We start from the raw sequence: 24,066 nt of genomic DNA on the forward strand, positions 1-24,066 counted from the left end.
CTTTTCAAACGCTGGTAAAAAAAACTAATGTACATAAAACTTGCAGTGTTGAATAGGACTGTTTAGTAACTTTTCTATGACTGATAAGGGTATGCACTCCTAAAAAGTCAAAAATTTTGAATGTTTAATGAAATGCTTCCAAAAAGCATGAAATTTTATCAATTGGATACAACAGCGCATACAGTTACGACAGATCCTAAGTTAGCCCAAATAAAGGCAAGAATTAAAACAAACGTTTAGCGTGCAAAGTTGTTTGTGTGTTATGTCCAACAGTAAGACAACTTCAAAGTCAATTTGACAATGCTTTTCATTTCCAATAAACAGTAACGCTCTCCACCTAAATATTGACAAGTTCATTGTCGGCGGAGTAACCTGTATCGTTTAAAAGTCCATCGTCTCCCTCGCTTTGTGCATTCCATTGTGACATCTTCCGACCCCATTCTATCAGTTCATCTCCGTAGTAAGCAGTAACTGTCTTCACCTTGTTATTAAGCATGTTTTGTTCCACCTCGACTTTGTTACCTGGGCCTGCCAGTGTAACGAGCTGCAAATAAATTTGCTTTTGAATTAGAAGTGAAACCGCAGTGATGTTTGCCTGGGAACATACAAAATTGTTACATTTTGTGAAGGGGTTTAAAGCTGTTGTCATTATTCGCTAAATAAATGCTAAACATGTGCGACGTGTTCACTACAAACTCAATAAAATAAACAATTTACCTGTGAAAGCCCATATAATCAGTAAAAAGCGACGCCTTGCCAAACAAGCACATAAAATAGGTTGTTCAACTATTTTTCAACGATTTAACTGCCACATCATTAAAAACGAGAATGTTCACAAAATTCGAAAATTTACCTCATCCACGTTGGTGTTTCGTGGAAGAAAAAAAGCGACGCTGTCGGTTATTGTTTGAGCAAGCTCAAACGCTTTCTCGCCGAATATTCCCAAGTTGTCCATGCTGAAAACCTCCTTCGATATGTAGTCTGGCCCGCCCCACGGTGGACTGCGGCAATTAGTAAGAAACAATGTAGCACCATTTTTTGATTGACACCAGTCCAGAGGTGAAAAAAAGTTTAATTAGCCAGACCAAAAAGTTGTAAACAAGTCGCTTATAAAGGTATTCCAAATATAGGATTAAAAGCAGGTTATTCAAACACATGCGTTTCTGCAACGTTTCCATTTTTCTGAGATGAACTTATACGAGATCCTTTGTCGTGTATTTATCTGCCTTATGTTGTATGTTTAGTCAAGGATTCCATGTATCGTCAATTATGCGATTCAAAATAATAAAAAAATCACAAACGGACAAATTTCACTTTACGATTAAAACATAAACTACATCAAGTTTTGCGTAGATTTTTCAGCAGTAAAACAAATCTACCTCAGAAAGACGACATCTGCTTTGAGCTTCGACGCAACTTGAAAGAAATCGGCACAGATGAAATCAATGCGATCCTCGACCCCATATACTGCAGCGTTGTGTTTTGCGTGGGAGATTTTTACCGGGTCGATGTCAATACTGATGACTATAGTTTGCAAAAACGTTTTTTATTGTCGTAATATAAAGGTTCAAAATGTCGTCTTACCCTTTTCGCAGGTGAAAGCAAACTGAATCGAGTTACCACCAACCCCACAAAATGCGTCAATTATAATGTCACAGCGACACCTTTCGGCAATATGTTCAGCAATCTTTTCTGGTGTTACGGAATACCACGATTCTTCAAAGAAACACAACAAATTTTCTCATACAACACACTCAAACTTTAATCAGTTTAGCACTGTTAACTTTTATACCTTGATCAAGTTTTATTCCTTCGTCAAACAAGGAAAACAATTTGTATCTTTGTGCCCAGTACTTCTTCATTTCCGGATTTTGAGATATCTCCAGTGGTAAATTTGAACGACTTTTACTTTTTTTTCTTTTTCTCTTTCGCTTTTTATGTTCTGTAGGGTCACTTTCGGAAATGTTAATTACTAGACTTTCTGCAAAAGCAAAGCAGTTTTGTACGTGGACTGCAAAAACCCACATACACCATTTGCTGTACAAATATCGGATTTATATTTTTTGCCTAATTTTGATTGGGTACCTATATTTATGCAGCATTTAACAACAGGATAAATGTGAATGGCAACAACGTTTTTAAATTAGGAAAAATATAATAATATAAAAGACAGGAGTAAATTTACTATAAAAAATACATCAATTACTTTGAAAATTAAACTTAAAGCTATAGTATATTTTTCAAATTAAAAAAGGGTGGCTATAACCGGGAAATAACTGCTGATTTGAAAACGGTTAAAACCACTTCCTAAAAACTCAAAAAAATCAAGGCAGAGTAGCAAGAAAACGAAAACTGCAGCATAAAATGATTCTAATGTAACAAAACCTATAATGGTGCCGTATGTGGAGTCTAGGGCACAAAAGTTCAGAGTTAAGGATTGGGTTGAATTGTTAAACTACACACAATGAGCAATATATGTACATTTTTACGTTGTTGTTTTTTAAATATTTTGGGGTAAAAGAGTAAATATGAGGAAATTCAACTAAAAGTTACAGAAGGCTTCGAAACACTTCGATGTGCACTGACCAACAATATATGAAATTCTTAGGTCATGTATAGCAGTCAGCCTTTTTCCAAACGAACATAAACGAGAAGTTGAAATTCATGTCAATCAAGATCAATCTTGAAAGGGATCGAATTTGGAAAATAATAAAAAAAGTTTGAAGCACTCTTTCTTGACCAAATGTGTGTAACAAACTAGAAGGGTGGCTTAGCACATTTTGTTGTTGCATTTACACTATAACCTATTTTAAAACATTAATATATTTCCTATGCTTATTTTGTATTGGGTCCCATATCAGCCATCGTCTTTTATAACCTTAGTCGTTTCTGCAGGTAAAAACTCATGGGTCCCCACACATGCAAAGTTGAAAATAATGCAATTCAAGAAATAACCATGAGAAAGTCGGGTGTTGTAAGGTAAAACACAGTGATCGGCACTGGGCTTAAATAATAATACTATGTAGAATACAAACTATAAAATTAGATTCACCCCAGATATTGTTTGAAGTATGTCCTATTTAACATTTTAAAAAACTGACCCATTTTAGGGGGCTAGTAGGGTAACTAATTGGGTTCGACACACAAACTAAAAAATATATAAAAACCACAATGACTCAATCAATAGTACTGCAAAATTTCAGCCCAATCCGCCAATGTTTAAAATTTCGACCACTAGAGGTGTTTTAAGCAACAACCGTTAATGTTTCTGACGTCATAGGGCTGGTAACAAGCCCCTAACTGCCATGGCGCAAAAACGTCCACCAAGCAACCCACCAACGAGCAACATACAACTGGTTGCCCTTGTAACACTATTGAGCAACAGAAATCTTTCGTTTGTGGTGCCCAGTAACATACAAATACGTTTTACACTTTAGGGCAGTGGTTCTTAACCGGGGTTCGATCGATCCCCAGGGGTTCGGCAACGCCGGATCAGGGGTTCGACGAAGGTGTTTTTGAAGTGCAATACAAATACTCGTTTTTGACTTTAGGGTCTATAGTCGCTAAAAATGGCAATTTGTATTTGCCAGATATCAGAACACTGGAGGTTAAACTTAGCTGTTTTAAACATCTCGAAATAGTTTTTGTGGTACTAAAAAGAGTATTACCAGCCTAATAACCATATGTATCAGACTTTTTGTACGCCTATTGTGTGCAAACAATGCGAACAAAACAGGTACCACAAGCATCACAATATAGATTATGACATCAAAAACACTTAAGACTGATCTCCTCGTTGTGCAGCTCAATCTGTGTACCGAGCTAGAAATTAATCTGGGCTTTTTGGGTGCTATTAGATGGTAAATACATAAAATAAGTATTTTAAAACAAAAATAAGCAGGTAAATGGCGGTCGTTGGTGAAATAAGAATCTGCGATGCGGCCGTCCTAGCAAAATGGTTGTGCACCCCTGCACTAAGGTTTAAATTTCTTTTTTGACGTAACAAAGAGCATTGTTCGTAAGCAGAAACGCAACGAAATTTTGTTGGCAGCAAAAACTTATTTCTTCATCTTTTTCATGTTTGTGTACAGATGCTAAAAATACAATGCTTCATTTTGGTAAAAACTAAAAACTGCCGGAATTAAAGCAATCATGAACAAGTTGCTTGTACTATTATGTCAGAATTTAACAAAATGACAAACAGTAACTGTTGCCACTACGTTTGAACAAAAACTAATTATGACCCACCAAAGAAAATGGGGCAAAAACCTAGGATGTAACTTTGGGGTTCGACCAAAGGCTGAAGAATACCGTAGGGGTTCGGCCGTTATAAAAAGGTTAAGAACCACTGCTTTAGGGGCTTGTGGGGTAAATGTTAGGACTACAGGGTTGAACACAACAATCGACACCTATAAATGGCATACTATACAAGAAATCCAAATTTCAGCCAATTCTGACACTGTTTACAAACTCACCCATTTTGGGGGGCTAGCGGGGTAAATACTGGGGTTATCAACAAAAACAAAGTGGGATGCACATCTACATGAATATATCTACCATCTGTGTAAATTTCAGCCAAATCCATCAAACATTTGATGGAAAAACGAGTTGGACAAACTTTGGGTAAAAACACCCATTTTAGGGGGCTATCGGGGTAAATACTGGGGTTATCAACAAAAACAAAGTGGGATGCACATCTACATAACTATATCTACCATCTGTGTAAATTTCATCCAAATCCATCATACATTTGATGGAAAAATGAGTCAGACAAACTTCGGGGGAAAATACCCATTTTAGGGGGCTAGTGGGGTAAATACTGGGGTTATCAACAAAAACAAAGTGGGATGCACATCTACATAACTATATCTACCATCTGTGTAAATTTCAGCCAAATCTATCAAACATTTGATGGAAAAACGAGTCGGACAAACTTTACAACAACAAACGAAAACAACAAAAAACAATTTGAGTAAAATCAATATGTGTCCCCTTCAGGGAAGGGGACCCATAACTAGTAGTAGACAATATGTCCATTCTTGAGGGAAAATCAAAGGCATTTTTTCTAAGCGCAAGTTCCTTATGCCCCGAATTTTGTAAATGCTAATTCATTTAGCCATTTTCAGAAAATAGAGCCATGTGAATATGTAATGATATAAGAAACATTGGTGAGATTTAATGTATTTTCAATTTCTTTCTTGCCACACTTATAGAACATATAACAAATGAATAATAGTTTGTTTCACCCAAACCGAAACCCCACAGACATAACTTACCCAACTGTAAGTTTTAGAATACATCATAAGATAGCAAAATGCTTCCATGTTTAGATTTTGTGCCACACCATGTTGTGTGAGAAGCCGCAAATTTTTCTATTCTCAATCCTAAGACCTCAATACCATTAACACTAAGTTTGACTCCTTATGGATCTCGACTATTATTTGTGTTTTAGGTGGTGCAGAAGATAGTTCCACAAACATAAAAATCTCTAAAATTGATTTGTACCTTCTGCATCTGCACTAAATTTATCATCAGAGTCTTGATCTTCAGCTGAGCTTTCAGTAATTGAACTGTGGTCCTCATCTTGAGCAGAAACAGGAGTGCAAACAACTAGTGAAGGACTTGGATCGTCTGATTGGATTTTATCGAATCCTAACTCAATACAATGACTGCCAGTTGTTTCATTAGCTTCTTCTTGTTCTAAAAAGTACATTAAAGGAAGATCCGTAAACACTTGCAACAAAATTGTTAATTATGTTTACCTACCTTGGTTATTTACTTTTGCCATGTCCAGAAATTGCTTCACATGTGGCAACACGATGCTTTCAGGTGCATGAAGAGGTGTCCCCTCACTATCAAATTTGGTGTGTGTCCTCTGAATTTAAGTCATATTTAATCATCAGTATTGTTACAGAGATAGTTTGTACACATTTATTACCTGTATTACCCCACTGGCAAGTTTCTTTAGTCGTTTACACATTTTCTGTTGCATGTATTTAAGGTGCAAACTTCGTTTAGTACCTAAAGGAGTTAAACCGAGTTTATGCACTTTTAATATGAAAGTTTAAAACTATTAAGCAGTAATGATCAATAGGAAAAAATGTGCAACTGCCATGCGTTTATACTTGCCTCTGTTTGTAACTGAATAATGATAACCCATCGAAGAACAAATAGTTTTGAAATCAGTGTTTTGCAATGTGGGTTCCAGATCTAAATCTTCATTTCTATTATCTTCACTAGAATCACTGCAACTCGAAGCAGGTTCTTCAAGATCTAGTTCATGACTACTTTTGAGTTTCTGCTTGTTGTTGTTTGGCCAGTTTGGATCATCACCACTTTCACCAGGATTTAATGGAAGTTTATTTCGGGTTAGGCTTGCTGTATCTGAAGTTAAAGTATTAGTACTGCCTTTTCCAAAGTCACCTCCACCAGTTTCGCTTGAACTATTTTTGTCATTTTCATTGGCACAGGCATTTTTTACCATTTCTCCGCTTGTAGTCGGAAGTCGTTCTTTCACTTGCTGTGTATCCTGATTACCATGGAATGTGGACAAGTTCATGCACCAGTCCATATACCAGTTATAATAATAAAGGTACTGCTCTTGATAATGCATTTCCCAGTCTTTAGCAGAAATCTCTGAATAACACAAGGAGGGAGGCATTGGAAATTGATTCATAGAAGTATCTGGTTCTATTGAAGTCTCCTTTAAACGTTTTTGTAACCAACTGATGTCAGAATCCTCTCTTTTATGCTCTTCTTCTGGGTCATCACTCCTAAGTGTAAAAACACAAAAAAATCCTTAGCAGTCCTCTGTTTGTTTGTTTTATTTGCACACCTGGCATTCCAGCTTTTTAAAAGTAACCGAGGTCCCATTTCACACCAGTACTCCATCCAACCTTGCTTTAAATCATATTCACCTGTGAAATACATTAACTCAAAGATTTTAAATTCACTGTTATACGAAGTATAGCTATTATGTACATACAATTTGAATTTCTTTCATCATCACTTGACATTTCATTTGAAGCAGAAATATCATCTTGAATATCATAATACTTTCTTGGACTCTTTGGATGTTTTTTCTGTTAAAGTTTAGATACTTAACCTTTTAACACAATATTTTAATAAGCAGATGATCGATACTTACACAAAAACCTTTAGTTTGCTTCCATGCTACAGGTAAACCCATTTTTTTCATTTGCAATTCATCTGAAGCAAATTCCCCTACAAAAGTATGTTGTAGGTTGCTGCCAATCTATTACTTGAATACTTTACGAACCTTCAAACTCTTTCCAGGGTTTTGTTACATCATGTTCAACTGCTGCTACTTTCGGATAACCTAAGCAACAATTGCTTTGTTAAATTCTCCAATTTATCAAGAACAATTTAGTGCAACAAATTTAAACTACCTTTATTATTTTCTTTGACAGAAACTAACACTGAATCTTGACCTGCATATTCACAACCCTGTAAATGAAGCAAAATAATTAAAACAAACTTTGATAAAATAATGAAGCTACAACCTCGTCATTGTCAGTACAAAACTCCTCTATCAACCCATCTGTTCTGAAATGATAATTTAAAGATTATTTACAAAATGTAATGTAAAAATAACTCATTCAATAAAGAGGACATACGCAAGGCACCTCGACTACACAGTAGTTTTATGACTTAATAACAGGTAACATCCTGACACCATGAGCTATATTCTGTAATTTTGAGTTTTGACAGACAGTTCTGATAAAAATTTACCATGATGATATTCTATTGATTGGTTATAACTTATAAGTATCACCGGTGACACCAGTAGAAAAGCATTTAACATGTTAAAATTTCCTTGGAAATGAAATAAATGCTAGCCGATTGCAAAACATTTTATTTGTCCCCATACACACTACTATTTTTGTCTTTTCAAAATTCTTTACTCATTCACAGCTGTAAACTTTTTATTTACCCTTGAGCAACTAATTTACATGGCTAAGAAAGATGTACTGCCGTGGAGTAAACTACAAAAAATAATGGCTCACTAACGAGCCAATTTGCCATATATTAATACATACTGGCTCAATGTTCCGACATTGTGCTCATTTTGAGCACAAAGTTTTATGGCTCGTTAGCAGCCATAATTTTTGGCTAACATTGAGTCGGAAGGTGGCTAAAAGTGGGGCCAAATATTTTGTTCTCTAGGCTAGCCATAATATTTTTGGCTACCATTGAGTCGGAAGATGGTTAAAGCTGGAGCCAAATATTTTGGTTCTCTAGGCTAGCCATAATATTTTGGCTCATTTTCCAGTTTAGTTCTTTAGTCCAAATATGTTTTTGTCCGCAAATCGATTGCAATACCTTAAATACGATCTTGTGAGAATGCATTCAGTTGAAGAAGACTGGCCATCAACAGACATAAATTGTGCTTCCGCGAATTTTGTCCAGTGGTAGCACATTTTACCAAATACTAACACCCAGCGCCACTGAGAAAATTTTCTTTTAATTGACAATCGTCAAATTCACGTAATCATCAGAAACAGACGGTTCAACAGAGAACAGACGGATTGCAAGTTTCTCACGTTGTTTGTGCGAATGTGCGGCCAACTCAGGGAAAATCCCTAACTACAAAACCACAAACATCACAAAAATGTTTTATTTACAGACATTATAATTTAAGAGCATAGAATCAACGTATTTGAAATTACAATATGTGCTGATATAAAATACATGTTATTGATCTATAAACTAAAGCAAACTTTGCCAAAAATGTTTTTTGAAAACGTACGAACAAATCGGATACGCGCAAAGAACGTTCACATTGTTTTGTTTCCGATTTAGATTTAGAAATTAGAAGTCTGAAGTCTGAATGAATTGAACTAAATGCAACAGGCAGAGTTTATAGATATGTTTTGGTTTTTGGTTATGTATTGAGGCAATTTTCAGACTCCCTGTTTGTACCAAATTGACCGAAACCCACAGTGGCAACCGGTGAAAAGCTTTCGACGTTTCCAATGTCGCGATCGAGGCTTTCCACTGCGGGTTCATCATCATCGGCGCTTTCAGAACGAGCCGATCAAAATCATATAAATTTGCCAAGATCAAGTGCGTCTGTGGCAAAATCCAGACGATCATTTTCGGTCTCAAGTGCCGGAGGAAGTCGGTCATCGACGGTAATATTTTTTCTGAAAAACTACGTAATCTCTACTTTTTTAATCGAACTTTTAAATGCAAAAAATGTTGATGTTGATGATCAAGTTTGTTTTGTATTCCAGCCACGTTTGGAAACAACATTTGGACCATTGCACTCTACTGTTACAACTATTACGACAGGTAAGTGTGTGCAAAAGTATGCAAATAGCAAGGCTGTTTAATTTGCCTTTTCATGTGGTTAACAGCAGAGGGTGAAGTGGAATATGAGCATGATCGAACAGCCTCAATGTCAAGCTACAGATCTTTTAGTGATAGTCGAGAAGATGTAAGTATAAATTTGTTAATTGTTTACAGTTGGAAGTGTTTTTTGCAAACAAGTGATTTGCTTAAAAAAAGCTTGATCCTCTTAAAATTCATGTTATTGCAAAAACATGTTTCTGCTGATCTGAGCTGGTCATCTGTACCTTCACACTTGCTGCTGATCTCTTCCAAATATTGTGTCAAAGTAGTGTTAAAACAAATATGTAATTTGGCAATTATCCATCTGAAATCAGGTACTGTGTAGTTTCATGCAGTAATATGTATTTTATCTTGCCCAGGGGTTTCTCAGTTTCCCAGATGTTTTCATTCTAGCGATTAAGTTAAATATTTGGGATACTGTCAAAAAAGCAAAAAAGATTTGCATCATTGTGGTGAAAAAATTGGTTTATATCTACTACAAACATCTAACTGACCATGTCCATGTCGAAAAATATTACAATTGCAACAGTACCAGCATAAAAAAAGGTTTCATAAATTTTCCAAAACTAATTTAATTTTTTGGGCTGCTAGATAGAGCACTGGCATCTTCAACAACAAGAAATTGTAAACCAAAGAATCATTTTGTAACAAATTTAGACATAGAAACTCCTTGCCTTCCTAGCTCAGTTGCCTTCTTTTCATAAATTTGTGCAAAATTCTGGATTCATGAATATAATTTTGCTGAAAACTCCCAGGAGTTTCCTGTTAAATCATTCTCCGAAGGGAATTCTCATGACAGTTTTAAACATGTTTTCATTGTTTTGTGATATGTTTATTTTTAGCTTTGTGGCGGAAGCAGACATGGCAGTTTACCAAGAAGTCTTGCACACAGTGATTCATTAGACTTTTTTAAAAGTCGTTCACGGGGATCATATTCATCATCTTCTACATTGTCGCAACCATCATCATACCATTCAAACTCTTCTGAACCGCAGGTTTTTACCTTTTTCAACATATTATTATTTTTTATTTTTAAAAAAGCTAATTTTTGGGTTCTTTTCTAGGCACTGGTTTTTGTTGAGAATGTTTCCGCTCAACTTTTGTGCAAAATTTGTCATAAAGTGTATAAGGATCCAATCATAATGTCATGTGGCCATTCATTTTGTCGTCGCTGCTCCAAATCTGTTGATGCTTGTCCAGTAGACAACAAAAAAATGAAACTTGTATGTAATGAAATTCTTAACAATAGCAAAACACATTATTAAACTACTCTCGATGCACAGGTTTTACCAAATCTTACAGTCAGTGATCAAGTTGGCGCACTGTTCATCCACTGTCGATACGGTTGTAGATTAAGTGCAAGTCACCCTGGTGAATATGAAGTAAACCCTTCAGGATGCCCATTCACTGTAAAACTCAGTGAAAGAAAGTAAATGTGTTAACAACTGAAAAACCTGTGTGGTTTCTATTTTTTAATGTTTTGCTTGTTTTAGAACACATGAAGAGTCTTGTCAATATGCCCCTATATCTTGCCCAAACAACCCAAACTGTCCAATCATGCTTCGCCTGCATCTAGAAGAGCATTTAAAGTTATGCAAAAACATTAAATGTCCAAATAATAAATACGGGTAATTTATGTAATTTGGTTAGAAACACATACTTTATGCAGTTATGTTACTTCACCACGATCAATTTGTAGGTGTTCATTTGTGGGGGATCAAGAGTCTCAAGTACAACACTCTGCAAACTGTAAATATGAGTTTGTAAAGGGCTTTCTTCAGGTAACAGATGAAAAAATCATCAAGCTTCATTCTGCTATAAAACAAAGGGATGAGGAAAACAACTTTTTAAGGTGATTACTGACATACATTACGGTAATTCTTTTGTAAACTTATTTCTGATTTTAACAGGTCGATGTTGTCTAAAACAGCAGAGAGAGTTGATGACTTGGAGAAGAGCTTTGAGATTAAACTTGGTATGTGATATGGAAAGCATGTATATATTTTATGATTTTTAGTAAAGGCCGATAACGGCTGTTCGTTTACAGATGTTTTAAGTAACAACCAAACAAAGCTCGTTGAAGAATTACGGGAGTTTCGACAAGACACTGTTATGATCAATAACCAACTTCAAGACCTCAACACAAGACTGCACATGGGGAATATTGGCTGTAAGATGTTTCAATTCTATTAGTTTTTTTTTTGGTTAGGTTGTAGTTAACCCTGCAACATCTTACAGCCTTCGATCCCCAGCAAATATTCAAGTGCAAAGGTACATTTGTTGGACATACTGGTCCTGTTTGGTGTCTGTGTGTTCATGGAGATTACTTGTTTAGTGGCTCATCTGACAAACAAATTAAGGTTAGTCATCTTGTGGATTTACCAACCAATCAAACATACTTTAGAGTGATAGCATGTATGTAATTTTGCATTGTTTGTTTAGGTTTGGGACACAGCAACAAACTACAAATGTCAAAAAACTTTGGAAGGTCATGAAGGCATTGTGCTGGCTTTAACAGCATATGGAGACAAGTTGTTCAGTGGAGCAGCAGACTGCACTATAAAGGTAGTTTTTAATTGCCAAGCCGCTATACCTTTTTAATGATGTATCATTTTATTCAATAATGTAAGGTCTGGTCCATTGACACCCTTGAAGAACTAGCATCTATATCTGCCCATGAAAACCCAGTATGCACCCTTGTGTGTGCAAATAACATGCTCTTCAGTGGGTCTCTTAAGTCAATCAAGGTAGGACGATTTCCCGCATTTGTGCATCATAATTATGACCACTGTAAAATGTACTTGATTTGTTTCCTGCAAGTGCTGGTTTATTTAATAGGTAAGAATATTTAAATAGGTTTGGAACGTTGAAAGAGCCAACATAAGGTTTCACCAAGAACTTCAAGGACTAAACCACTGGGTCAGGGCACTTGTTTCACACAACAATTTTCTCTACAGTGGGTCATACCAGACTATAAAGGTAAACATGATTACAAATTTGACATACATTAACAGTGCAGTGTTAACACGGTGTTTCAGATATGGGATGTACTTACACTGGAGTGTAAGCACGTCCTGCAGACGTCTGGTGGAAGCGTTTACTCCATTGCTGTTACCAATCATCACATTGTCTGCGGAACTTATGAGAATTGCATTCATGTAAGTATAGTTACTGCTGGTCGGCAAGGACGCGAATTGACTGTGTGGTCTATATATATTGCGTTGCTAACTGCACGCACATAGCCGTTTTTGCTTGCGGATTGCAACAATAACGGTAGGATGTGCTGTATGCGTAATACCACTACGCATGAAAGCACATAATGTCATCACATTGCATTCACAGCAGTCCACAGTCATTGCGTTATTTAAATACTAGCAACAGCGGCCAGTTACGTGTTAGTTACACTTACACCTTACGACGTTTTAAAGTCAAACATATGGAGTAATCTGTACATTTTAGTGTATAGAAGTAGTTCTTAACCTTTTTATAATGGCCGAACCCCTGTGATATTCTTCAGTCTTTGGTCGAACCCCAACAAGTTACATCCTAGGTTTTTAACCCATTTGTTTTGTGGGTCATAATTAGCTTTTGATCAAACGTAGTGGCAACAGTTACTGTTTGTCATTTTGTTAAATTCTGACATAATAATACAAGCAACTTGTTTCAGGATTGCTTTAATTTCGGCAATTTTTAGTTTTTATCAAAATGAAGCATTGTATTTTTAGCAACTGTACATGAAAAAGATGAAGTAATAAGTTTTTGCTGCCAAAAAAATTTCGTTGTTTTGCTGCTTACGAAAAACGCGCACAATGCTCTTCGTTACGTCAAGAAAAGAAAACGAAACCCGAGTGTAACCTTCCACTGTAACGTTGAACGAAAACGAGTATTTGTATTGTACTTCAAAAAGGCCTCCGTCGACCCCCTGATTCAGCGTTGCCGAACCCCGCTTAAGAACCACTGTTATATAACTTAGTATAACATTTAGTGGAGGTTACGACTCGCATCCTTTGTGTATTAACCAAATCTGTTTTGCCTATAAACGTTTTAATTAAGTTTAATTTTGCAAGCGAAACATGAATACTTTTGTAGGTTTGGGACATTCGTAACCACGAGCCGGTCGCCCAGCTTACGGGGCATGTCGGTATTGTTTACGCTCTTGCCGTTTTAAGCACACCAGAACAAACAAAGGTATTCAGCGCCTCCTATGATCGATCCTTGCGGGTAAGTTTTTCAACCTCTTTTCCGTCCTACATTTTACTCGGCTGCCCCTTTTTATATTTTTAAAATTATAACTGACATATTTTGTGTAAATCAGACCTAAGAATATGTAAAAAAGGTATGCGTCCAAACGGGCTCCTCTAAAATACGCAATCTGCGCGATCAGTATGCAATCTACTAAAAAAAACTAACTAAGATGTTGACGGTTAGGGCTATTAGGGTCTGGGTAAGGGTTTATAATAAGCGTAACTTTACAATTTAATCCCACATACCTTTTGAGCCTAATTTTCTACAAGTGTTAACATGCGGTACCATACGGTGTTTAGTACCACTCTTGACACATATGTTAATATTAAGCCCATACTGGGCATCTAAAACTAAATTATAGTGTTATTTTTATTATAAACCCTCACCCAGACCCTAAAAGCCCTAACCGTCAACCTTTTTAAAAGTTACATACGTTTTATAAGTAGATTTGCGTATTTTAGAGGAGCCCCGTACAAACGGTTTGCATGCTTTTTAAGGATTGACAACAACGTATTTTTAGGTTTGGAGCATGGAGAACATGATTTGCACCCAGACCCTTATTCGTCACCAGGGCAGCGTTGTAGCTTTAGCGGTTTCGCGGGGTCGTGTGTTTTCGGGTGGAGTTGATTTTACCGTAAAAGTGTGGCAATGACCAAAAGTGCATGAAATCATGTCTGTGCCTTGTGTACAAATCAAAATCAATTTTATTTGTTGCCTACAATGGAATCAGCAAAGGAAAGTGTTGTTTTAGTGTCTTGAATGCACTTATGTGTTTGTCTTGTTGTCGTACATTGAATTTTAATTGCATTATGTGTCAATCATGGGTTTTTAAATGACTCACTGCAGTTTCGTTTTTTACTTAATGTATCAATAAAAAGTTCTTTAAAAGCACATCAACATGCAACAATCCTGGGATGGTACTGCAAGTATATATGCTAGACGCCCAGAAAAGTCTTTTTCCCAATCTTTTTTACTGTCTAATACAGGGGTGGGCAACCTTTGTCACTGTGGGGCCAAATACAATTGCAATAAACAGATAGCGGGCCGCACCTTTATATGACACAAGGTGATTTTACTTCGTTGCATACCAAAAATGCCTTACTACAAGTAAAATTCGCATTCGATTCTCGCAGCATATTGTCAGGTCGCAGAAAAATAGCACCAGGCGCACATCGTTTGCCAGCACATTTTAAATCCAAGTGTCTCTGCGGGCCGCACAACTTTTATTCAAGGGCCACATGTGGCCCGTGGGTTGCCACCCCTGGTCTAATACTTGTGACATAGGCATGACAACCTTATATAACTATTTGTTCAGCCAATAGCAAAAAGAATTTTATTTAGCTTTTGGTGATACAATTTTATTGCACAAGACTGGTCTTCGTGGTTTCCACATGTATTGGACAATTCAATATAACATTCTTCAAGTCTTGTAGTTGCAGCAAAATTCTGTCAAAAACAGTGGCAATTTAGCAGTTTTGAAAGTAAGATGTATCTTAACCCTGAACAGCTAGCACTTATTCGAACATAAATTTTAAAAAAATGCAAGAGCCATAGAAACATTTTCAAAATTACCCACATCACAGTGGCAGTCAGATTTATTAGCTGTTTAATAATGAGGAAACACAGGAGGTATAACAAGCAAACATTTCCTTGTTTGAATATCACTTTCACATTTTGCTTGTTTTTTGAGACTGTGGCAACAGGGAAGTTTTCAAGCTGTTATGCTGTGCAACAAACAAAGTATCAGCGCCCCCAAAATATCATATCATTTGTGCGGCACAAGATAACTAGTAGCTGGAAAGCAGCTTCAATGCTATTATTAAGCATCCGACAAGTCCACAAAATAAAAAGGTCCAATGGGCTACACTACAACAGTAGTTTCGTACTAACTGTATGAAAGGAAATTTTTGCAAATTATTACATTTTGAAAATTTATAGGCCATTTTATGCTGCAAAAAATATATGACCCAATGAAATATTCAGGATATGGTTATCAGTTGCTGGAAATGTCTATGTCTAAGTATTTTCGGATTACTTGTGACAGTCATTTAAAGACAATGTTAAAACAATGGAATGATTGATCACAATTGAAACAAAGTAACTACCAAAGGCCATTAAAACAACATTGATCATTACCAATTCCTACACATGTGCACATTTACTTACTTTTTACAAAAAGCTTCATTGGTATGTACAAAAAAGAAAACGATTCACTATTCCAGCTTCATCTTCGGATTGTTGACCGCAACATAATGATAGGCCACGACAAGCAAAAATAACGTTACACCAAGCATGTTGGCAAACACAGCAAGTTGCACATCGGTAATCATAATTAATGTTGAACTGCAAGTAAAAAGTAAACGAAGAATGTACATAAAATAAATAAAGATTACAATATGCAAAAAAAATCTTTGAAGAATTCATATCTTACAATACATTTTAATATATGTTTCGTTTCTTACTGCGGTTTGCTGTCCAGTTCAGTACGATGCTGCTTCGCGTACACGTCGATCGAACTGTACAACTGAATTTGAGTCGAATGCCACGACTGCAGCCTCACCGTTTTATCCAAAGCTGTGGAGTCCTCTATTTTACGTCCGATACTTTCATACCGTACTTTTAAAACACGCAGTTGTACATACTAGGTCAGGGGTGTCTAACTCGTGGCTGTTTGAGGGCCACATTGCAGTTTGGAACTAATGCAAAGGGCCACATGTGATGTTTAATCTAATTTTATACACTTAAACCAGTGCACAGCCTTTTCGCTACGACGGTCGCATTGCAGATACCTATTTCACCAACTGCCGCAATTTACCTGCTGGTTTTTGATATTCCGCAATTTACCTGCTGGGTTTTAATATTACAGAAGAATTTGGCTTATATCATAGGTATACTATATAGTATACCATCGCAAAAAAATCGCATATGGCTACTAGGCTGGTAATACTCTTTTCAGTACCACAAAGTCTGTTGAGAGCAGTTTAAAAATCAAAATATTTGGCAAAGGAGTTTAAATTACTTCACGGCCGCCAGTAGGCTACATATATTTTTGTAAACATGTTCACGGCCGCACAAACTCGTCTCTGTGGCCGCATGTGGCCGTGCGGTTTTTCTATTGTTTCTGTTCATAACATTTCAGTTTTTATTATTAAATTGAATTTCTTTAAATGTCTGTTTAAATAATAGTTTTAACTTCAAAAAGTGAGAAAAATTTGTCGTATTTAGATAAAAATCTGACAAAATACTACAATTGTTGTTGAGTTTTTGAGTGCCGCATTGCAGGGCTTCGTGGGCCGCAAGTTTGACACCCCTGTGCTAGGTAATTTATTTTAATATAGTGTCGGCACCAGGTGTCTAACTTTTTGAACAAAGATATTATTTAGGCAGCCAACAAGTTGGTGCAGGCGCCGCCTTTGCGAATAGAATAAAAAACAAATTCGTTGCGCACTTTTGTTTTATGATGTTAGATTGATAGATTCCTTTTCCGCAATGTGCTTAGAAAAATCATTTTCCCCTTTCTCTGCAGTCTGTGTGGGAATGCTGAAAACACTACCTTTAAACAACGCATTCTGACCTACAAAAAAGCATGGTGTAAACACAAAAATGTTTGACTTATGACAAAACCGTCACAACAGACTAGTTTACAGCGACATCTTTTTTGATTACATATATTAATGATTCGAATGCTTCTTGGACATTTTCTGTTTTTAAAAAAGATTTAGATTTGTGGTTTGAAGCTGTTTGGTACGAGTAACTGGAATAAAAAATGCAGTTTAGTCCGCCGTCGTAGCCTAAATTAAACTAAAATACGTCGTTCTTTGTATTGGTAGGCCGCTTTCGACGGAAACATGTTCAAAATACAAATATGAAATACTGAACTGCATAGCCACCGATTGAAAACAAAGACTTCGGTTGATAGCCAACACTCTTGTGTTGTTTTGAGGTGGAGTACCGCAAAGTTGTAATTTTTGCTAGGTTGGCGATGAGCCTCAGCCGTGCTCATTGTTACTCGAAAAATTCGTCCGGCATTCTTCATCAGAATAGTGTACAGTCTCCTCACAGTTACTGACGAGACCTGACGACGTAGCATCCACCACGAAATACCCGTCCGATTTTTCTATGCTATTTTTTTCGTATTGCGTAACTTGATGGTTAGAATTGGAAATAGTTTCCTCTTCGTCGTACATTTGAAAAGTTTCAGCTTGACTCGAAGTACCAGGCTGCATATTAGACGAACCTTTTGCCACAGTCGCGTTTCCATCTTCACTAACCATTTGAACAACAAACTTAGCACCGTTTAATTCAAAGGTAGCAATTGGTCCCGATAAATTAAGTTCCTGCCAAAAAAACAAATGAATATTTTGAAAGGGGTTGTAATTGGCTCTTATATTTCTGGAAAGCAAAAATGTATGTATTTTTTTATTTCGCAAGTTATTACTTGCACTTTTTCTTACTGAAACGCTTAGTTAGTAAAGCCTGGTTTACACCAAGCGTGAACGCGAACAGCTCTTTTTTTCCTCACGCGAATTACGCGAAAATCGAGGTTTACACCAGGCGCAAACGTTGCGAACAAAGTCGTTTCGTCCGCTCATCCGACAGTGATGCACTGCCAATATAAGACTTGCAATTAATTTCATGAAATTGTGTGTAAAATAAATTGTTTTTGGTTCAAACTACGTTTAGCTGTTGCATGTGAAGGTTTAATCAAACCATAGTACACAATACAAAGCCTGTAACCATTCAAGATGTGGTTTTGCAACTGGTAATGAAATTGCTCCTAAACCAAAGTCGTTGTTTATGTAATGCAAAACTACACTACTCTGTGTAGCTAACTTAAGAAATTGTTCTCCAAAGTATTCGTGTGTCTTTTTTATCCTACATGTTTGCACTCTAAAACTTAAACACGTATCATTTTGGGGGGATAAACAACAACAAAGTTAATACCTATTAAAGTTTCCAAAAACTATGTAATTTCCCATTTGATCTACCTGGTGGGTCTGTACATTGGAAAACTTGGCCACTGCACCGATTCTATCACCATTTGAAAATATTATATTGATCATGTGTTCTTTGATAGCCCAAAGAAATGACCAAGACTGATTATTCCTACATATTCTGGGCAAAATTCTCGCGCGAAGTGCCGTTTCTGTTGCTCATGGAGCAAACCAGACGCGAAGCACGCAAACGAGAGAAGCGCGAAATGGGACTTCCCCACGCGTTGCTTAAACAGAGAAAGAAATTTCGCGTTGCGCGCTTCGCACGCGCTTGGTGTAAACCGGCCTTAAGTCAGAAAAAAAATGAAAGCTTTAAGGGGGAAACGGTGACATGAAAACTTGACTTACGTCAGCTTTATTCTCGCTAAGGATGGTGATTGGACTTTTCGTCAACCACATATCTGGGTTTTCCGATAAACTTTTCACTTCAATCGTGTTAGCAACGTTTTCTACAATAACATATTACATTTGTTAAATGTTAAGTTTTTACTGCTGCCACTATTGACACAATGCAATACCTGAAGCAATGTGGGTGTCCACTTTTGTTGTGTGAGGAGATGTGGTCGTGTTTCGATTTAGGTAAATTGTCTAAAATTTTAATCAAATTAAATTGAAGCATTATTTAACATTGTTACAGAATTAAATGTTTTACTCCGTCTTGTATGGACAAAGGCATGGTGAACTGGGATATGTCCAACGAGTTTGTGGCGTTTTGTGTTATGGTGGCTTCCTGCAAGTTGCCCAGATCAATATGGTTGTTGGAGTTACTTGGGCTCTGTTAAGAACACTTGGTGATGTTAACAAACCAGTGGTTGTTTAAGATTGGTACACAGTTTCGGAAGGCATGAAAGTGTTACCTTTTTTACGTAAAACTGCAAGATTAACTTAGAAAAAAGATTTTACAGTTTGTATTGTACCTGCGTTGTTTGAGCAGCATTAAGAACAGTTCTCGGCTGATGTAAAGAGCTTGGGTTTTCATCCTCTAAAGGTGATTACATTTAAATGGCTTCCTAATTAGTTGTTGCTTCATATTGCACAAGCTGCTGACATCAAACATACCTTGTCGTTTAGCTATTGCCAGGTTCCCTCGGCCGTGATGAGCTTTTCGGTTGTGCAACGTAAGAGTGCTTGGTTGTCGATACATTTTTCCACAGTCCAGACACATGTATGGCTTAGCAACACAGTGAACAACCTAAAGAAAACATTTTACTTGAGATTGTTGGTTTGTTTCATTTTATTTTTATCCTTGGTTGGTGGGCAATGGCTAAATTTGTTATACGTACTGCTGTCGAGCTGCCTGCATTGTTTGTAGGGTTATTTTGAGCAACGTCACTTTCGTTTTTAATCAAGTAAACACACAAGTGCTCCAGACAGAGTTAAAACCTACCGCTTGGCGAGCAAATGGAAGTTGGGCAAAGTTGCAAACCACTTACGCATCTTGGCAACATTGTTAGCAATAACTGTGCAATTTAGGTTCACACAAGTTAAGTACTGTTACATCACCAATCCTATTTTACTTGGTAGGAATTACTTTTCAAGGTAAGCACAAAAACACCAAGCATTGAGCACGAAAATGTTTTTGTTGATGGAGAATTTAAAACTTTACCTGATGCTTATAAAGTGATGAATATTCTGTAAACTGCTTTCCACAATTTTTTACTTCACAAACATATGGTTTTTCTCCTACAAAGAAATAGCAGAATAAACTTCTTTAGCAAAATCAATGAAAATACAAATAAGTTTACCTGTATGAATGCGTAAATGATTTTTGTAATTTGTCATGTTTGTAAAAGTCTTTGAGCACTCCACATAAGGACATTTGTGGGGGCGCTCGCCAGTGTGGGTTCGAATGTGAACTTTACAAATGTTTGATGTGGTGAAAGCCTGAGCACAGATCAATAAAAAAATCAATTACGGTCAAGCAAGTACAAACCACATATATTGGCTGTTGTATTTTACCTTTCCACAGCCCTCAAAAGGACATTTAAAAGGTTTTTCCCCTGTGTGTGTACGTATGTGTTTTTGCAAATCTCCAGAGGTCTTAAAAGCTTTCTTGCACTGAACTTGGGGGCAGGGATAAGGCTTTTCACCTTTAAAAGTAATTTTGGTTGGTGCTGTCAAAAAGTTTGCAAAGAAAAAACAAAGAAACTGACCTGTATGTACCCTAAAGTGGGATTTCAATGCATAGCTTGTCGAAAAGACTTTTTTACAATTGTCCCATTTGCACACAAATGGTTTTTCCCCAGTGTGCGTTCTTTTGTGAACCTAGTATCGGAAGTGTTACAAATAAATGTGTCTAAAAACAATAAGAAGTAGAAGAAAAAAATACCTTTAAATGGTGAGCAGTAGAATATACTTTTTTACAATTGTCATGATCACAAGGAAATGTCTAAATATGTACATGTCATTAGAAATACATGTCATAGAAATAAGAAAAAGTGCAAATGTGTTTTTTTTACCTTTTGACAATTTCTGACATCTGCCGTAGTTTGCATGGCAGCCACCTAAAAACAGCATTCTCTTGCAAATAGCAAAAAATAACTGAAATGGTGGCTTAGCACATATTACCATGGCATGTGTACTATGACCTATTTTGAAACATTTGAAATTTCCCTAAACTAATTTTACATTGTGTTCCATATTAGCCAACGTTTATTTTTAACTTTAGTTTCTGCAGGCAGAGCGCTATGGGTCCCCACACATGCAGAATTCTAATTTCTAAATGTTGTGTTTTAAGACATAAACATGAAAAAGTTTGTTGTTGTAAGGTCAAACATGGTAGATGGGGTAAATGGTAAGGATACAAGATGAAACAAAACAATCAACACCTCAGAATAGCAAAAACTTTACAAATTTTATTCCAGGGAAAAAGGACACATAATACCTGTTTTTGTTGACATAGGTATGCAACTGTTCCATTGTCCAGTTGAACCTGCTGTAATAACTCCAGGGAACAGGATGCATCTACCAAAAAATGTTCACAAAAATATGATATAACACAAAATTTCCAGTTGCACTTTTCAAAATTGTTTGACAAATATAGATTGAAAAACCTGTTGAGTTGTGAAAGATTAGAGCAGTTGATCCGTCATCAAGTTGTACCTCCTGACCATCTTGAAAGGATGTAACAGATTCTGTTGTCATTGTTTTGGCATCCAATGTACCACTGTTTTGATTTTCTAACATATCCGACATACAGATTTAAATTATTATCCAATGTCAGATTTCCATGTGACTTTTGCTGTTAAACAGCATTACCATAATTTATTGACAATTTTTTTTTCAAAAGTAGTCACACAAATAAACATAAAAAAAGTCACATCATTCTTTGTGGTAATAAATATATACAGGGTAATAAGGTTGAGTGCCACTAATAAACAACAAGCAAAAAATGCAAACGCAACCACACTATATGAAGACATGCTATGTTTTCCAATATCCAATATATACAATATACTGTCTGGTTGGATGCAAAAAAATAAGATTTTCATGCAATCTACCTGTTTGCTCAGGGATTTCATCACTGTCAGTAAGAGGTTCAGAAACAATTAATTTTGGTGATGAATTTCCATCATCATTGCATTCCTAACAAAAAATAATGAAATTGGTGATTTTAACCTTGACAAGCTGCTGAATGGTGTATTGTCCAAAACTACTAAGCAATACACCTGCACACATCAACAATAAAGAATAGCGAATCCCATTTGAATCCTCAGTTAATATTGTGTTTGTGAACTTCAGGTTTTTACTGGTTTGAATCAAACCAAATTGAGTCAATGTTACAGGGGTCCCAACAGTACGATTAAATGACATTTTAAGTTTTTAATTTCATGGTTTAGGTTTAAAATCATGAGTGAAAATGAGCTAAATTTGGAGATATTTCATATTACTTCAACAAGTGTTCAAAACTGCAGAGATCTAACCGATTTTACACAAGTCAATTTGTTTTGTGGTTCTCTCATTAAAATTCACAATCCATTACTTTTTTATGTAAACCAGCACCTAATAAATAAATGCAAAGAACTAAGTAGTAAAACTAAATGCAAGTAACGAACCATTGAAGTGATAAAAAAATCAGGTAGAGCCTTTTCTTGCTTCATCATCTCAGCCATTCCAACTAATAAACATTTATACCTTCAAGGTAACAAATTAGGACTACATAACAAATGTTTTGTAACCTTACTGCAGACAAAGGTACATGAATATGGTAGTGGTCCGGTGCAATAGCAACAGTTTAATCAAGAAATCATGAATTCCTGATTGTCATCGTCAAATTGCAACAACAATCACAATGTCTTTGAAACAAATATGGTTATTAAAATTTTGCACTATATTCTATGCTGTGCTGAGGTTACTACAACCATATGTTCACTAACTACCGGTAACTAAAGCACTAAGCCAGTGCTTTTCATCCGGGTAAATTGTATTCCCAAGTGTATGCTATCAAAAATAAGGTATACAACTGAATAGGGGCCCCTGAATAGTGATATACGAGAGGAACACAGCTTAGGAAAACACAGGTGAGTGTTGCTAAAGGTTACAATTGTGTTTACAGAATGCTGTGAGGAACCTGGTCAATGTAAGATTGACCTGATTGTTGTGAATATATTACGTCTGGTAGACATTTTTCATTTTGCTTCAATTGGGGGAGGGATTAACTGTTTTACACTTTTTCTTGCTACTCTTCCTGTAGTACAAGAATAACATAATCACTGGACCAAGCAACTAACTATTAGTTGCCGTTTCTAACATTGCTATGCGTAAGGTATACAAAGGAACTAGATAATTGTAGAATGTGTATTCTGTTTCTGTATTGTAAAACAGTACAACGAAAAAAAGGATACCGAGTACTGTACGGAGCAATTATTCTATCACGCATGAGTGACGAAACAGCCTAGCGTGAAGCAGGCCAACCATATGGATCGTTTGTTTTTGTAGCAAGAGCATCTATTCTAAATTCTTAACTTTCTTTCACTTGTTGTCTCAGGAAAACTACTTACACAGGAACTCACTGCACGCAGGTTTGCTAAATTCCGTTTAGGTGTGCTAGGTGCGTGCGCGGTTCCCGCAATGAATAACAACTCTGGAAGCTGACTGTTGGTTTGGAAATGTTCTCTTCCGTCAGCTGAGCTTCTTGGGCTATGATATTCTTTACTCGGAAGCTTATTGTTTCTTCTGCTTCTCGTGGTTCGTATCGGTCGTCTGCTGTTGCGAGTAAGTTCATTATTACGATTCTTAACGCTTGCTACTTAGAGCCGATATGATCCACAAAAGATAAATTTCTTTTATTCTGGTTACGCACCACACATCAAGTCTCATTTATCTCAAGGAAAGTAAACGATGGAAAAGAGAAAGATCAACGATAAAACATTGGCTTTTAAACTGATACTCGTTTTCCTTGCGATCATTGCAAAACAGTATCTTCTTTTACTCACATCAGTTATTATAGTTT

General features: G+C 36.4%; 3 protein-coding genes across 6 annotated transcripts; 1 reads left to right on the top strand and 2 right to left on the bottom strand.

Moving 5' to 3' along the window:
• Window positions 1–107: 107 nt before the first annotated feature.
• On the bottom strand, window positions 108–8,595 carry LOC145230756 (trimethylguanosine synthase-like). Its single transcript, XM_080096281.1, has 16 exons — window positions 8,344–8,595; window positions 7,524–7,566; window positions 7,410–7,467; window positions 7,280–7,339; window positions 7,148–7,224; window positions 6,986–7,082; window positions 6,836–6,917; window positions 6,130–6,773; window positions 5,939–6,021; window positions 5,767–5,875; window positions 5,506–5,700; window positions 1,793–1,981; window positions 1,585–1,716; window positions 1,380–1,524; window positions 854–1,001; window positions 108–544 (listed from the first exon to the last, which is right to left on the bottom strand). The coding sequence occupies exons 1-16, from the start codon at window positions 8,439–8,441 to the stop codon at window positions 338–340; spliced, it is 2,367 nt and encodes a 788-aa protein (XP_079952407.1). The 5' UTR covers window positions 8,442–8,595; the 3' UTR covers window positions 108–337.
• A 224-nt stretch (window positions 8,596–8,819) lies between these two features.
• LOC145230757 (E3 ubiquitin-protein ligase TRAF7-like) lies at window positions 8,820–14,511 on the top strand. Of its 2 annotated transcripts, none has more exons than XM_080096283.1 (17): window positions 8,820–9,155; window positions 9,258–9,315; window positions 9,384–9,460; window positions 10,218–10,370; window positions 10,440–10,598; window positions 10,659–10,804; window positions 10,869–11,003; window positions 11,075–11,227; window positions 11,286–11,350; window positions 11,423–11,545; window positions 11,614–11,735; window positions 11,818–11,940; window positions 12,006–12,122; window positions 12,232–12,354; window positions 12,414–12,533; window positions 13,465–13,596; window positions 14,141–14,511. In XM_080096283.1, the coding sequence occupies exons 1-17, from the start codon at window positions 8,997–8,999 to the stop codon at window positions 14,270–14,272; spliced, it is 2,097 nt and encodes a 698-aa protein (XP_079952409.1). In that variant the 5' UTR covers window positions 8,820–8,996; the 3' UTR covers window positions 14,273–14,511. The 2 variants fall into 2 exon arrangements, with proteins under 2 accessions (XP_079952409.1, XP_079952408.1); XM_080096282.1 differs by having other exon boundaries at window positions 8,821–9,155; window positions 9,381–9,460.
• A 2,916-nt stretch (window positions 14,512–17,427) lies between these two features.
• On the bottom strand, window positions 17,428–22,920 carry LOC145229888 (uncharacterized). 3 transcript variants are annotated; one of them, XM_080095228.1, is made up of 17 exons: window positions 22,798–22,920; window positions 22,670–22,731; window positions 22,115–22,199; window positions 21,668–21,793; window positions 21,499–21,578; window positions 21,074–21,118; window positions 20,944–21,003; window positions 20,768–20,879; window positions 20,574–20,704; window positions 20,360–20,498; window positions 20,221–20,297; window positions 19,674–19,806; window positions 19,532–19,596; window positions 19,267–19,389; window positions 19,133–19,202; window positions 18,963–19,063; window positions 17,428–17,957 (listed from the first exon to the last, which is right to left on the bottom strand). In XM_080095228.1, exons 2-17 carry the CDS (start codon window positions 22,724–22,726, stop codon window positions 17,610–17,612), a joined length of 1,752 nt encoding a protein of 583 aa, XP_079951354.1. In that variant the 5' UTR covers window positions 22,727–22,731; window positions 22,798–22,920; the 3' UTR covers window positions 17,428–17,609. The 3 variants fall into 3 exon arrangements, with proteins under 3 accessions (XP_079951354.1, XP_079951355.1, XP_079951353.1); XM_080095229.1 differs by having other exon boundaries at window positions 22,793–22,920; XM_080095227.1 differs by having other exon boundaries at window positions 22,670–22,920.
• Window positions 22,921–24,066: the final 1,146 nt, after the last annotated feature.

Source organism: Phallusia mammillata, chromosome 5 (assembly GCF_965637545.1).
Source record: "Phallusia mammillata chromosome 5, kaPhaMamm4.hap1.1, whole genome shotgun sequence".
NCBI lineage: Eukaryota > Metazoa > Chordata > Ascidiacea > Phlebobranchia > Ascidiidae > Phallusia > Phallusia mammillata.